General features: G+C 45.1%; 1 protein-coding gene across 9 annotated transcripts in view; it reads left to right on the top strand.

Moving 5' to 3' along the window:
* The window catches only part of slit1a (slit homolog 1a (Drosophila)), a 163,775-nt gene that overhangs the window by 120,012 nt on the left and 28,666 nt on the right, over positions 1-15,097 (top strand). For 6 of the 9 annotated variants that reach the window (XM_036960388.1, XM_036960386.1, XM_036960390.1 and 3 more), the window contains exons 15-20: positions 4,217-4,240; positions 9,396-9,540; positions 9,759-9,833; positions 9,931-10,074; positions 12,032-12,175; positions 12,281-12,447. In XM_036960388.1, the coding sequence (XP_036816283.1) occupies positions 4,217-4,240; positions 9,396-9,540; positions 9,759-9,833; positions 9,931-10,074; positions 12,032-12,175; positions 12,281-12,447 (699 nt within the window). The remainder of the gene's footprint in view (positions 1-4,216; positions 4,241-9,395; positions 9,541-9,758; positions 9,834-9,930; positions 10,075-12,031; positions 12,176-12,280; positions 12,448-15,097) is intronic. The other 3 variants (XM_036960387.1, XM_036960393.1, XM_036960389.1) reach the window with 1 other exon arrangement.

The raw sequence follows: 15,097 nt of genomic DNA, 5'->3' as shown, positions 1-15,097 counted from the left end.
ATATTGGCATAGAAAACATGTGTTAACATTGCCAAAGCAAGTGAGGTAGATAATCTCTCTCTCTCTCTCTCTCTCTCTCTCTGTATCTATCTGGAAGGCTGTTCTCTCTCTCTCTCTGTCTCTCTCTCCATCTACAGTATATCTAAGGCTGTTCTTTGTCTCTCTCCAGTTCTCTCTCTCTATATATATATATATATTTATCTGGATGGCTGTTCACCATCTTCCTCTCTCTCAATTCATTGTAAGGGCTTTATTGGCATGGTAAACATATGGTAACATTGACAAGGTAAGTGAAGTAGATAATAAAGTTAAATAAACAATACAAATAAACAGTAAACATTACACTCAAAAAGTTCCAAAATAATAAAGACATTTCAAATGTAATATTATGTGCAAATAGTTAAAGTACAAAAGGGAAAATAAATAGGCATAAATATGGGTTGTATTTACAATGGTGTTTGTTCTTCACTGGTTGACCTTGTATGGTGGCAACAGGTCACACATCTTGCTGCTGTGATTGGCTGTGGTATTTCACCCAGTAGAGTTTTTTAATTCTTAGTGGGTCTGTGTAATCTGAGGGAAATATGTGTCTCTAATATGGTCATACATTTGGCAGTAGGTTAGGAAGTGCAGCTCAGTTTCCACCTAATTTTGTGGGCAGTGTGCACATAGCCTGTCTTCTCTTGAGAGCAGGTCTGCCTACGACGGCCTTTCTCAATAGCAAGGCTATGCTCACTGAGTCTGTACATCAAAGTCAAAGTCAAAGCTTTCCTTAAGTTTGGGTCAGTCACAGTGGTCAGGTATTCTGCCACTGTGGACTCTCTGTTTAGGGACAAATAGCATTCTTGTTTGCTCTGTTTTTTGTTAATTCTTTCCAATGTGTCATGTGTATTTTTGTTTTCTCATGATTTGGTTGAGTTGAATTGTGTTGCTGTCCTGGGGCTCTGTGGGGTGTGTTTGTGAACAGAGCCCCAGGACCAGCTTGCTTAGGGGACTCTTCTCCAGGTTCATCTCTCTGTAGGTGATGGCTTTGTTATGGAAGGTTTGGGAATCACTTCCTTTTATGTGGTTGTAGAATGTAACGGCTCTTTTCTGGATTTTGATAATTAGCGAGAGTCGGCCTAATTCTGCTCTGCATGCATTATTTGGTGTTTTACATTGTACATGGAGGATATTTTTTGCAGAATTCTGCATGCAGTCTCAAATACAAATTCCATCTAGACACTGTTGCTCTAGAGCACACAAAAAAAACGATACATACCTCGGCCTAAATATTAGCGCCACAGGTAACTTCCACAAAGCTGTGAACAATCTAAGAGACAAGGCACGAAGGGCCTTCAATGCCATCAAAAGGAACATAACATTTGACATACCAATTAGGATTTGGCAAAAAATACTTGAATCAGTTATAAAACCCATTGCCTTTTATGGTTGTGAGGTCTGGGGTCTGCTCACCACCCAATAATTCACAAAATGGGACAAGTCTGACTGAGATGTACTGTCAGGGCCCAGGTCTGACAGAATCTGTGCAGAAGATCTAAGTGCTGCTGTAGGCCATCCTTGGTTGGGGACAGAAGCACCAGATCACCAGATCTCTCTCTCTCTCTCTCTCTCTATCTCTTAAGGCTGCTCTCTGTCTCTCTCTCCAGTTCTCACTCTCTCTCTATCTATCTCTAATGCTGTTATCTGTCTCTCTCCAGCTCTCTCTGTCTCTGTGTATCTATCTAGAAGGCTGGTCTCTGTGTCTCTATTTCTCCATCTCTCTATTTCTCTCTCCCGCTCTCTGTTTTGGGACTGGCCTCGGTCTCTTCATCTAGCTCTGTGACCATTCATTTCTCTCTTCCCTTTACTTCTCTTGCTGCTCCCCCTCTCTCCTAGCCTCATTCTTCTCCATCTCTCTCTCTGTCTCACTCCTTGTTCTCCACTCTGTGCGATCACTCTCTCTTAAATACTCTCAATCTCCCTCTCTGCTCTGCCAGCTCGACTCAGACCAATCAATATCCCTCCAGACAGCCTGGAGGCATACTCTCTTTCTTTTTCATTCTTCCTCTCTATTTACAGCATAGGATAGTACTGTACTTTATCCCTTACCAAGGGTTTTCATGTAGTCCCTCCCTCCCTCTCCCAACCTCTAGCAGGTTTTATAGCACATTAACACATAGTGAATCTGGTTTCACTGTTCACCACAGAGAGCTGACATCACTGTATATGGCTGGGGCTGTGGGTAGGGTTTCTGCCCATGTTCAATTTCTCAAGCATTGTGCCCACCACCTCTCTGTCTGTGGCAACTTCAAATACCACTGCCCCTTCTCCGCCCCCACCTCACCCTCTTCATTCAATTCAATTCAAGGGGCTTTATTGGCATGGGAAACATATGTTAACATTGCCAAAGCAAGTGAGGTAGATAATATACAAAAGTGAAATAAACAATATAAATTAACAGTAAACATTTAACATACAGAAGTTCCAAAAGAATAAAGACATTACAAATGTCATATTACATATATATACAGTGTTGCAACGATGTACAAATGGTTAATGTACACAAGGGAAAGTAAATAAGCATAAATATGGGTTGTATTTACAATGGTGTTTGTTCTTCACTGGTTGCCCTTTTCTCGTGGCAACAGGTCACAAATCTGGCTGTTGTGATGGCACACTGTGGTATTTCACCCAGTAGATATGGGAGTTTATCAAAATTAGGTTTGTTTTCAAAGTCTTTGTGGATCTGTGTAATCTGAGGGAAATATGTGTCTCTGATATGATCATACATTTGCCAGGAGGTTAGGAAGTGCAGCTCAGTTTCCACCTCATTTTGTGGGCAGTGTGCCTATAGCCTGTCTTCTCTTGAGAGCAGGTCTGCCTTTCTCAATGGCAAGGCTTTGCTCACTGAGTCTGTACATAGTCAAAGCTTTCCTTAAGTTTGGGTCAGTCACAGTGGTCAGGTATTCTGCCACTGTGTACTCTCTGTTTAGGGCCAAATAGCATTCTAGTTTGCTCTGTTTTTTTTGTTAATTCTTTCCAATGTGTCAAGTAATTATCTTTTTGTTTTCTCATGATTTGATTGGGTCTAATTGTGCTGCTGTCCTGGGGCTCTGTGGGGTGTGTTTGTGTTTGTGAACAGAGCCCCAGGACCAGCTTGCTTAGGGGACTCTTCTCCAGGTTCTTCTCTCTGTAGGTGATGGCTTTGTTATGGAAGGTTTGGGAATTGCTTCCTTTTAGGTGGTTGTAGAATTGAATGGCTCTTTTCTGGATTTTGATTATTAGTGGGTATCGGCCTAATTCTGCTCTGCATGCATTATTTGGTGTTCTACGTTGTACACGGAGGATATTTTTGCAGAATTCTGCATGCAGAGTCTCAATTTGGTGTTTGTCCCATTTTGTGAAGTCTTGGTTGGTGAGCGGACCCCAGACCTCACAACCATAAAAGGCAATGGGTTCTATGACTGATTCAAGTATTTTTTGCCTGATCCTAATTGGTACGTTGAATCTTCCCAACTTCTAACCTACCTCCAGGCCCTTTTCCTCTGCCTGCTAGACATTGTGGGTTTTAGGCTGTGCCCACCTCCTTACTCTCCTGCATTCCCACCCCCCTAGGCCCCTTTACTATACTAATTCCCCTTCTCCCTGGCCCCCAGGCCCCCTCCCTTCTCCTGCCCATTTCCCAATCCCACTCCCCTAGCCCTCCCTGTCTCTGGCAACCATAGGATACAGTATAGTGTTTCTGTCTGGCTGTGTGTCTCTCTGCCAGTGTACTGTGTCAGAGCAGTGGGCTCTGCAGCCAGGCACTCCTCTCTTAAAACTCTACTCTCGCCCACGCTGGTTTACAATCTAACATGACCGTCTGCCTAGCCATGGTGAATAAACATGGACTGATGATTCCACTTCGTTGATGTGTATTTCTCTTTCTCTATATACTTTCTCTGTCTTTCTTCTGTATTTCCCCCTCTCTCTTGCTCTCTGATTACCTCTCTCCCTCTTCCTTCTCTTCCTCTCCTGATACAATATATTGATGTTTTATCTTTTCATAGCTTCTCCATAGCATTGTCATATTTACCATAGTCATAGTTGCCAGTGCCATTTATGAAGATAGTCATATATAGTCATACATGACTATCTGTATCACATCTAGTCATATATATGTAAGTATATATGACTCTGTTTGACCATATCTGTGTTGACTGACATCATTGCTTCTCTCTTGTTTCCATCACAGCCAAGGAACAATACTTCATCCCTGGTGAGTGGGTTGTGTTTACGCTTTCATACTCTTTCTAGCTAGCTTTTCACCTCTCCACAGCTCCACCCCTCCACTCTTTTTGTGTTCTTCCTCTTCTTTAACCTCTATTATTCTAACTGGAATGGATCAACTCTCTGGGTTTGGGTTTTACCATAAGTTGTGTGTTTCCTTCTCTGGCCCTATGCCTCACCTCTGTTTGTATAACTCAGACTAACTTTGATAAAGACTGAAGGAAGGTCTTATTTGCTTTGGCACAAGCACATTCACTGACAAGTGTGTGTGTGTGTGTGTGTGTGTGTGTGTGTGTGTGTGTGTGTGTGTGTGTGTGTGTGTGTGTGTGTGTGTGTGTGTGTGTGTGTGTGTGTGAGTGTGTGTGTGTACTCGGTAGACAGAAAGGGAGAGAGAGAGTCTGCATGATAGAAAGATAGAGGGTCCTCTAGTGGTAGAGAATGAAGAAAATAAAGCCCACCATAGGACCCAGATTCCAATCAGCGGATGTTTTCAGAGTCCTTAACAAGAGCATTTCCAAGAAAATAACTTCACAATTAGAGGAGGTGTGTGTGTGTGGGGGGGGGGGGGTATGTGTGTGTGTCAGACAGATAAAGGGCTATCATTGGCAGGCGAATCGAAAGGAAATTCATTGGGAAGATCAAATAAAAGCCTGATTAATGCAAAATAATATTGACAAACAATCACAAAAACATTGGAATTCCATGTTTTATTCTGGGAATAATTGGACTGTAGAATATACTCTCTAGGACATTATGAAATGTAATCACAGTGAAACTCTCTCTCTCTCTCTCCCTACCTCTCTGTCTCTGTCGCTGTCTCTCTCTTTCTCTCTCTCTCTCTCTCTCTGTCTCCCTACCTCTCTTTCTCTGTCTGTCTCTGTCTGTCTCTGTCTCTCTCTCTCACTCTCTCTCTCTCTCTCTCTCTCTCTCTCTCTCCCTACCTCTCTTTCTCTGTCTGTCTCTGTCTGTCTCTGTCTCTCTCTCACTCTCTCTCTCTCTCTCTCTCTCTCTCTCTCTCTCTCTCTCCCTACCTCTCTCTTTCTCTGCCTGTCTCTCTCAATTCAATTCAATTCAATTGACTTTATTGACATGGCATCTCTCTCTCTACCTCTCTTTCTCTGTCTGTCTGTCTCTCTCTCACTCTACCTCTCTTTCTCTGTCTCTCTCTCTCTACCTCTCTTTCTCTGTCTCTCTCTCTCTCTACCTCTCTTTCCCTGTCTCTCTCTACCTCTCTTTCTCTGTCTCTCTCTCTCTCTCTCTACCTCTCTTTCTCTGTCTCTCTGTCTGTCTCTCTCTCACTCTACCTCTCTTTCTCTGTCTGTCTCTCTCTCTCACTCTACCTCTCTTTCTCTGTCTGTCTCTGTCTCTCTCTCTCTACCTCTCTCTCTCTCCCTACCTCTCTTTCTCTGTCTCTGTCTCTGTCGCTGTCTCTCTCTCTCTCTCTCTCTCTCTCTCCCTACCTCTCTCTTTCTCTGCCTGTCTCTCTCAATTCAATTCAATTCAATTGACTTTATTGACATGGCATCTCTCTCTCTACCTCTCTTTCTCTGTCTGTCTGTCTCTCTCTCACTCTACCTCTCTTTCTCTGTCTCTCTCTCTCTCTCTCTCTACCTCTCTTTCTCTGTCTCTCTCTCTCTACCTCTCTTTCCCTGTCTCTCTCTCTACCTCTCTTTCTCTGTCTCTCTCTACCTCTCTTTCTCTGTCTCTCTCTCTCTCTACCTCTCTTTCTCTGTCTCTCTACCTCTCTTTCTCTGTCTCTCTGTCTGTCTCTCTCTCACTCTACCTCTCTTTCTCTGTCTGTCTCTCTCTCTCACTCTACCTCTCTTTCTCTGTCTGTCTCTCTCTCTCTACCTCTCTCTCTCTCCCTACCTCTCTTTCTCTGTCTCTGTCTCTGTCGCTGTCTCTCTCTTTCTCTCTCTCTCTCTCTCTCTCTCTCTCCCTACCTCTCTTCCTCTGTCTGTCTCTGTCTGTCTCTGTCTCTCTCTCTCACTCTCTCTCTCTCTCTCTCTCTCTCTCTCTCCCTACCTCTCTCTTTCTCTGCCTGTCTCTCTCAATTCAATTCAATTCAATTGACTTTATTGACATGGCATCTCTCTCTCTACCTCTCTTTCTCTGTCTGTCTGTCTCTCTCTCACTCTACTTCTCTTTCTCTGTCTCTCTCTCTCTCTACCTCTCTTTCTCTGTCTCTCTCTCTCTACCTCTCTTTCCCTGTCTCTCTCTCTACCTCTCTTTCTCTGTCTCTCTCTACCTCTCTTTCTCTGTCTCTCTCTCTCTCTACCTATCTTTCTCTGTCTCTCTACCTCTCTTTCTCTGTCTCTCTGTCTCTCTGTCTCTCTCTCTCTACCTCTCTGTCTGTCTCTCTCTCACTCTACCTCTCTTTCTCTGTCTGTCTCTCTCTCTCACTCTACCCCTCTTTCTCTGTCTGTCTGTCTCTCTCTCTCTCACTCTACCTCTCTTTCTCTGTCTGTCTGTCTCTCTCTTTCTCTGTCTGTCTCTCTCTCTCTGCCTCTCTTTCTCTCTCTCTCTCTCTCTCTACCTCTCTTTCTCTGTCTCTCTCTGTCTCTCTCTCTACATCTCTTTCTCTGTCTCTCTCTACCCCTCTTTCTCTGTCTCTCTCTCTCTCACTCTACCTCTCTTTCTCTGTCTGTCTCTCTCTCTCTCTCTCTCTCTCACTCTACCTCTCTTTCTCTGTGTGTCTCACTTTCTCTGTCTCTCTGTCTGTCTCTCTCTCTCTGCCTCTCTTTCTCTCTCTCTCTCTCTCGCTCTCTCTCGCTCTTTCCCTCCCTCCCCTTCTATCTCTCTCTCTGTCACTCCTCTTGTCTCAATGAAAGTTAAGTTACTCTGCTGGATCAAACAACATCCTGAAACTTTCCTTGTTTCCTGGGTAGCAGGAAATGACATTTCCTTCCGTTCTTCCACTTCGCTCTGTAATTAGCATCATTAGTCTTCAGCCATCGCGCGCGTGTGTGACGTCCCGTCCACAGCCCATTGTAATGAGCGTCATTAGGCTTCAGTCATCATCAGTACAAGGCTTCCTGTCTGTCTGTGCAGTTTGTCTCAGAGTCCAAAAGAGACCAATAAGGCTGTCTGTATTTTAGAAGCAGAACACATGGAACGCGTCTCAGTCACACCTGCTCCAACTCAGATAGCCTCAGGAGATGTGGAGAGAAAGATGCTTGACTTTGCGAAGTGGATATGCATGAATGAGCGTCACAATGGTAACATATAAACACAACTGGAGACACCTGTCATTTTTGGATATTATTGACATGGCAGAATAGTGCAAAATAGTGTAGAAGGGATTGCTAACTAACTGTAAACCGTTTTAGCTGGCAAGTTAAGCATCTTGGCTAGCTATAAGGTGAAACAATTGACTTAATTTATCGCTAATTACCCATCGCAAATCTCTTTGATAGCAAGCGTGATGATTTCTTCAAAACGGCAAGGTGTCTCCAGAAATGTTGAATTTTTGACGTTCTATGACGTCTCCACTTACAAGCGTATTGAGGGGCATCCTCTGTCTGTGGCTCTGGGTGCTCTACTCTTTACAGTGGCACGATGACATCATCTCTAAACTTCACTTAGGGGTTGGGCTGAGCGTGCGAGCGCTATGGAACACAGGACACAGAACACTAACTAACAAAAGAACACTGAGCCATCCTCTCTGAGTGAGACACACACACACACACACACACATTGAGTGGCTGCTAGTGCCTCTCCATTATTGAATAGTTGTGATGTAAGTGGCTCCAGGCTCTGGTACGTACACCTCTATTCATAGACAGAGGGAGAGGGGAGAGAGGAAGAGGGGAGAGAGGGAGAGAGGAAGAGAGGAGAGAGGGAGAGGGGGGCGAGTGAGAGGGGAGAGAGGAGAGTGGGCGAGAGGAGAGAGAGGAAAGAGGGAGAGGAGAGAGGAGAGAGGGAGAGAGGAGAGAGGGAGAGGAGAGAGTGAGAGAGGAGAGAGGAGAGTGGGCGAGAGGGAGAGGAGAGAGGGAGAGAGGAAAGAGGGAGGAAAAGAGGAAGTAGAAGTGCACACCCCTCTGACGTCGTCCCTGAATTCCTCTATCCCTGTCTGCTTCGCTCTCTTCATCACTCTGTCCGTCCCTCCGCCTCTCCCACATACTCTCTCCGTTGCCTTCACCTCTTATATTCATCACACTCATCTTCCCATGCAATGGAGCCACTCCCCTCCTTCCCCACCTGTCTTCTTTCCTTTCCCTCTCTCCCTAGCCATCTCTGACGTCATCCCTCTCTCATCCCACTCTCACTCTCTTTCTCCATCTCTCTCCCTCTCCTTTAAACACTTCACTTCCTCCCTGGCCTGTACTCTAGGGTCCTCTCTGCTAGACTGCCCAAATCCTCTCTGACATCTCATCCCTCTCTCCTGCCTCTCCCCACCTCTCTCAATTTCCTTCTCTCCAACTCTCCTAATATCTCCATCTCCCTCTGGTCTGCATTTTAAGGACCTGCTGTTCTTTTCACACCACTAGGTCACATTTCTAAAATAGTACTCATCTCTTCCTTCCGCTCTCTCCCTCTTGGCCTATCTCTCTCTCTCTCTCTCTCCATCACTCTTTCACTCCTCTCTGCTCTCTCCCTCCCACTACCCATCGCTCATCTGGTAGTACGTGCCAACCTTTTGGGTCGTGGTAGGCCAGGCGAGAGCTGATCTTTAAAGGCTCGCACATATTGCACCGAATGTGTATTTGGTGTACATCGTTCAGCACACTGTCGTTTAGGGACCACCCCCTGACGTCTACTGCTGACATTTTCACCTGATTCTACATGTAAAATCGTTGCGCACTCGGATTGCAAATTACGGCCGGCACTCTGTTCAGATGTTCTAAGTGCTCTCGGCCAGCAAACGCTATTGGTGTGTCTTAGCCCTCAGGTATTTAGGTTCATCGTCCTAGATGTGACCCTATAGAGTGATTTTCTAAGGCCAGAATAGGCGTAGCCCAGTGTGTCACAGAGAGTTGTAAGCACGTCTCAATGTGTTGTGTGTGTGTGAGCTTTTTATACCAGTTGGACGTGTGCATTTTGGGTTTCAGGTACAAGTTTGGTAAAAGGTGGTTTTGTGCGGGTGTTTTTTGTCTGTCAGGTACAGAGTTTTTTTCCAAGTTGTGTGTGTTATGTGTCTTCAGGCACCGAGGACGTCCGTTTGAATAATGAGTGTAACAGTGATCCAGTCTGTCCTCCTAAATGTCGCTGTGAGTCCAACGTGGTGGACTGCTCCAACCTACGTCTCAATAAGATACCAGAACACATCCCTTCCTCTACCACTGAACTGTAAGAACACACACACACACACACACACACACACACACACACACACACACACACACCTGCCTCCCTGACACTTAACTGCAAGACATCTGGACCACATTAATCACACATTTATGTCAATGGTTTATCTCTGCAAATGTTTGAAACCTTTTCAGGATTCATCGTTGTGTTTCTGTTTCTTTCTAACCATGTTCTGTTTTCTCCTCTCTCTCTCTTCCCAGTCGTCTGAACAACAATGATATAAGCACACTGGAGGCTGTAGGAGTCTTCAAGACCCTCTCTCAGCTCAAAAAGATGTCAGTTGTAGTTTATGATGTGCTATGGTAACTTATTTACTTAATCAAAGAAGTTCACTGAACTTATTTTTAATCGCTTTAATTGATTTATTCCCAGTAACCTTAGCAACAATAAGATCACAGAGATCGAAGATGGGGTGTTCGAGGGGGCGGGGTCAGTCAATGAGCTCCACCTCACCGCCAATCAGCTGGACTCTGTCCGCAGTGGAATGTTCAAGGGACTGGAGGGACTACGCATGCTGTGAGTCACACACACACACACACACACTGCATACATGCGCCGAAGACCTTACCAGGAAATACTTACTTACAAGCCCTTAACCAACAATGCTGTTTTAAGAAAATAGAGTTACAAAAATACTTACTAAATAAACTAAAGTAAAAACATTTATTAAAGAAAGTAACACAATAAAATCACAATAACGAGGTTATATATAGGGTGTACCGGTACCGAGTCAATGTTAGTCTGGGGAAAGTGACTGTATGGGAAAGTGACTGTATGGGGAAAGTGACTGTATGGGGAAAGTGACTGTATGGGGAAAGTGACTGTATGGGGAACGTGACTGTATGGGAAAGTGACTGTATGGGAAAGTGACTGTATGGGGAAAGTGACTGTATGGGAAAGTGACTGTATGGGGAAAGTGACTGTATGGGAAAGTGACTGTATGGGGAAAGTGACTGGATGGGGAAAGTGACTGTATGGGGAAAGTGACTGTATGGGGAAAGTGACTGTATGGGGAAAGGGACTGTATGGGAAAGTGACTGTATGGGAAAGTGACTGTATGGGGAAAGTGACTGTATGGGAAAGTGACTGTATGGGGAAAGTGACTGTATGGGGAAAGTGACTGTATGGGGAAAGTGACTGTATGGGAAAGTGACTGTATGGGGAAAGTGACTGTATGGGGAAAGTGACTGTATGGGGAAAGTGACTGTATGGGGAAAGTGACTGTATGGGGAAAGTGACTGTATGGGGAAAGTGACTGTATGGGAAAGTGACTGTATGGGAAAGTGACTGTATGGGAAAGTGACTGTATGGGGAAAGTGACTGTATGGGGAAAGTGACTGTATGGGGAAAGTGACTGTATGGGGAAAGTGACTGTATGGGAAAGTGACTGTATGGGAAAGTGACTGTATGGGGAAAGTGACTGTATGGGGAAAGTGACTGTATGGGGAAAGTGACTGTATGGGAAAGTGACTGTATGGGGAAAGTGACTGTATGGGGAAAGTGACTGTATGGGGAAAGTGACTGTATGGGGAAAGTGACTGCATGGGAAAGTGACTGTATGGGGAAAGTGACTGTATGGGAAAGTGACTGTATGGGAAAGTGACTGTATGGGAAAGTGACTGTATGGGGAAAGTGACTGTATGGGAAAGTGACTGTATGGGGAAAGTGACTGTATGGGGAAAGTGACTGTATGGGGAAAGTGACTGTATGGGGAAAGTGACTGTATGGGGAAAGTGACTGTATGGGGAAAGTGACTGTATGGGGAAAGTGACTGTATGGGAAAGTGACTGTATGGGAAAGTGACTGTATGGGAAAGTGACTGTATGGGGAAAGTGACTGTATGGGGAAAGTGACTGTATGGGGAAAGTGACTGTATGGGGAAAGTGACTGTATGGGAAAGTGACTGTATGGGAAAGTGACTGTATGGGGAAAGTGACTGTATGGGGAAAGTGACTGTATGGGGAAAGTGACTGTATGGGAAAGTGACTGTATGGGGAAAGTGACTGTATGGGGAAAGTGACTGTATGGGGAAAGTGACTGTATGGGGAAAGTGACTGCATGGGAAAGTGACTGTATGGGGAAAGTGACTGTATGGGAAAGTGACTGTATGGGAAAGTGACTGTATGGGAAAGTGACTGTATGGGGAAAGTGACTGTATGGGGAAAGTGACTGTATGGGGAAAGTGACTGTATGGGAAAGTGACTGTATGGGAAAGTGACTGTATGGGGAAAGTGACTGTATGGGAAAGTGACTGTATGGGAAAGTGACTGTATGGGGAAAGTGACTGTATGGGGAAAGTGACTGTATGGAGAAAGTGACTGTATGGGGAAAGTGACTGTATGGGGAAAGTGACTGTATGGGAAAGTCTTTATCCTAATGTTTGATATTTATTTATATCACCATATTTCAATACACTTCATATCTATTCACATCACAATGGTATATGACAATTAAACGGTTCTCTCTATTCCAGAATGTTGAGGAACAACAAGATCAGCTGTATCCATAACAACAGCTTCACTGGCTTGTACAACGTTCGCCTGCTGTCTCTCTATGACAACCAGCTAACTACCATCACCCCTGGAGCCTTCGACACCCTGCAAACACTGTCTACACTGTAAGACACCCATGCACACATACACATACACACACGGCGCATTAAAGCATAGTTGGTGTAATTATTAAGTCTGGTACTGACTCTCTCCCTCGATCTCTCCATCAGTAACCTCCTTGCTAACTCCTTCAACTGTGACTGTCGTCTGGCCTGGCTTGGTGATTGGCTGAGAAGCAGGAAGATCGTCACGGGCAACCCTCGATGCCAGCGCCCCGCCTTCCTCAAGGAGATCCCACTACAGGACGTGGCAGTGCCTGACTTCCGCTGTGAAGAGGGTGAGTTACGGTCAACACACACACACACACACACACACACACACCAGCACACAAGTTTTTTGTTGTTTTGTTGCCATGTACTGTCCCTTTAAGATACCTGTTGATGTTCCCCATTGTGTGGGAGGTAAATGAACTAGCCGGGACTGGACTGATAATACATTCTGCACCAACATCTCACTCCTCTTTCTTTCAAAGTCAAAAAGTGGTTGAATGGGACTCCAGGTAATCGACTGCCCTTGTAAAAGTATTTTGTTCTTTTGTTTACCAACTGATTTCACACTCAGCATTACCTAGGCTTCTGATCGATGCACCTGACAAACACACACACACTCAGCAGTACCTAGGCTTCTGATCGATGCACCTGACAAACACACACACACTCAGCAGTACCTAGGCTTCTGATCGATGCACCTGACAAACACACACACACTCAGCAGTACCTAGGCTTCTGATCGATGCACCTGACAAACACACACACACTCAGCAGTACCTAGGCTTCTGATCGATGCACCTGACAAACACACACACACTCAGCAGTACCTAGGCTTCTGATCGATGCACCTGACAAACACACACACACTCAGCAGTACCTAGGCTTCTGATCGATGCACCTGACAAACACACACACACACTCAGCAGCACCTAGGCTTCTGATCGATGCACCTGACAAACACACACACACTCAGCAGTACCTAGGCTTCTGATCGATGCACCTGACAAACACACACACACTCAGCAGTACCTAGGCTTCTGATCGATGCACCTGACAAACACACACACACTCAGCAGTACCTAGGCTTCTGATCGATGCACCTGACAAACACACACACACTCAGCAGTACCTAGGCTTCTGATCGATGCACCTGACAAACACACACACACTCAGCAGTACCTAGGCTTCTGATCGATGCACCTGACAAACACACACACACTCAGCAGTACCTAGGCTTCTGATCGATGCACCTGACAAACACACACACACTCAGCAGTACCTAGGCTTCTGATCGATGCACCTGACAAACACACACACACTCAGCAGTACCTAGGCTTCTGATCGATGCACCTGACAAACACACACACACTCAGCAGTACCTAGGCTTCTGATCGATGCACCTGACAAACACACACACACTCAGCAGTACCTAGGCTTCTGATCGATGCACCTGACAAACACACACACACTCAGCAGTACCTAGGCTTCTGATCGATGCACCTGACAAACACACACACACTCAGCAGTACCTAGGCTTCTGATCGATGCACCTGACAAACACACACACACTCAGCAGTACCTAGGCTTCTGATCGATGCACCTGACAAACACACACACACTCAGCAGTACCTAGGCTTCTGATCGATGCACCTGACAAACACACACACACACTCAGCAGCACCTAGGCTTCTGATCGATGCACCTGACAAACACACACACACTCAGCAGTACCTAGGCTTCTGATCGATGCACCTGACAAACACACACACACTCAGCAGTACCTGGGCTTCTGATCGATGCACCTGACAAACACACACACACTCAGCAGTACCTAGGCTTCTGATCGATGCACCTGACAAACACACACACACTCAGCAGTACCTAGGCTTCTGATCGATGCACCTGACAAACACACACACACTCAGCAGTACCTAGGCTTCTGATCGATGCACCTGACAAACACACACAAACACACACACACTCAGCAGTACCTAGGCTTCTGATCGATGCACCTGACAAACACACACACACTCAGCAGTACCTAGGCTTCTGATCGATGCACCTGACAAACACACACAAACACACACACACTCAGCAGTACCTAGGCTTCTGATCGATGCACCTGACAAACACACACAAACACACACACACTCAGCAGTACCTAGGCTTCTGATCGATGCACCTGACAAACACACACAAACACACACACACTCAGCAGTACCTATGCCTGTGATCGATGCTGGCTGAGTGGTGGTATTGAGCTGTTGGCTGTATTGACCAGTGAATCTTCTTGCTGCTGAGAATGAATGCTCTGTCTTTGTCTCACCAGCTTTCCTCTGTTCTCAATTCAATTCAAGGGGCTTTATTGGCATGGGAAACATATGTTAACATTGCCAAAGCAAGTGAGGTAGATAATATACAAAAGTGAAATAAACAATTAAAATGAACAGTAAACATTTAACATACAGAAGTTCCAAAAGAATAAAGACATTACAAATGTCATATTACATATATATACAGTGTTGCAACGATGTACAAATGGTTAAAGTACAATAGTGAAAATAAATAAGCATAAATATGGGTTATATTTACAATGGTGTTTGTTCTTCACTGGTTGACTTTTCTTGAGGCAACAGGTCACAAATCTTGCTGCTGTAATGGCACACTGTGATATTTAGGTAGATATGGGAGTTTATCAAAATCGAGTTTGTTTTTTCGAATTCTGTGTGGATCTGTGTAATCTGAGGGAAATATGTGTCTTTAATATGGTCATACATTTGGCAGGAGGTTAGGAAGTGCAGCTCAGTTTCCACCTCAATTTGTGGGCAGTGTGCACATAGCCTGTCTTCTCTTGAGAGCAGGTCTGCCTTTCTCAATGGCAAGGCTTTGCTCACTGAGTCTGTACATAGTCAAAGCTTTCCTTAAGTTTGGGTCAGT

The sequence above is a fragment of the Oncorhynchus mykiss genome, chromosome 23, assembly GCF_013265735.2.
Source record: "Oncorhynchus mykiss isolate Arlee chromosome 23, USDA_OmykA_1.1, whole genome shotgun sequence".
Lineage (NCBI taxonomy): Eukaryota > Metazoa > Chordata > Actinopteri > Salmoniformes > Salmonidae > Oncorhynchus > Oncorhynchus mykiss.
This window is presented reverse-complemented; position numbering and strand designations above follow the sequence as displayed.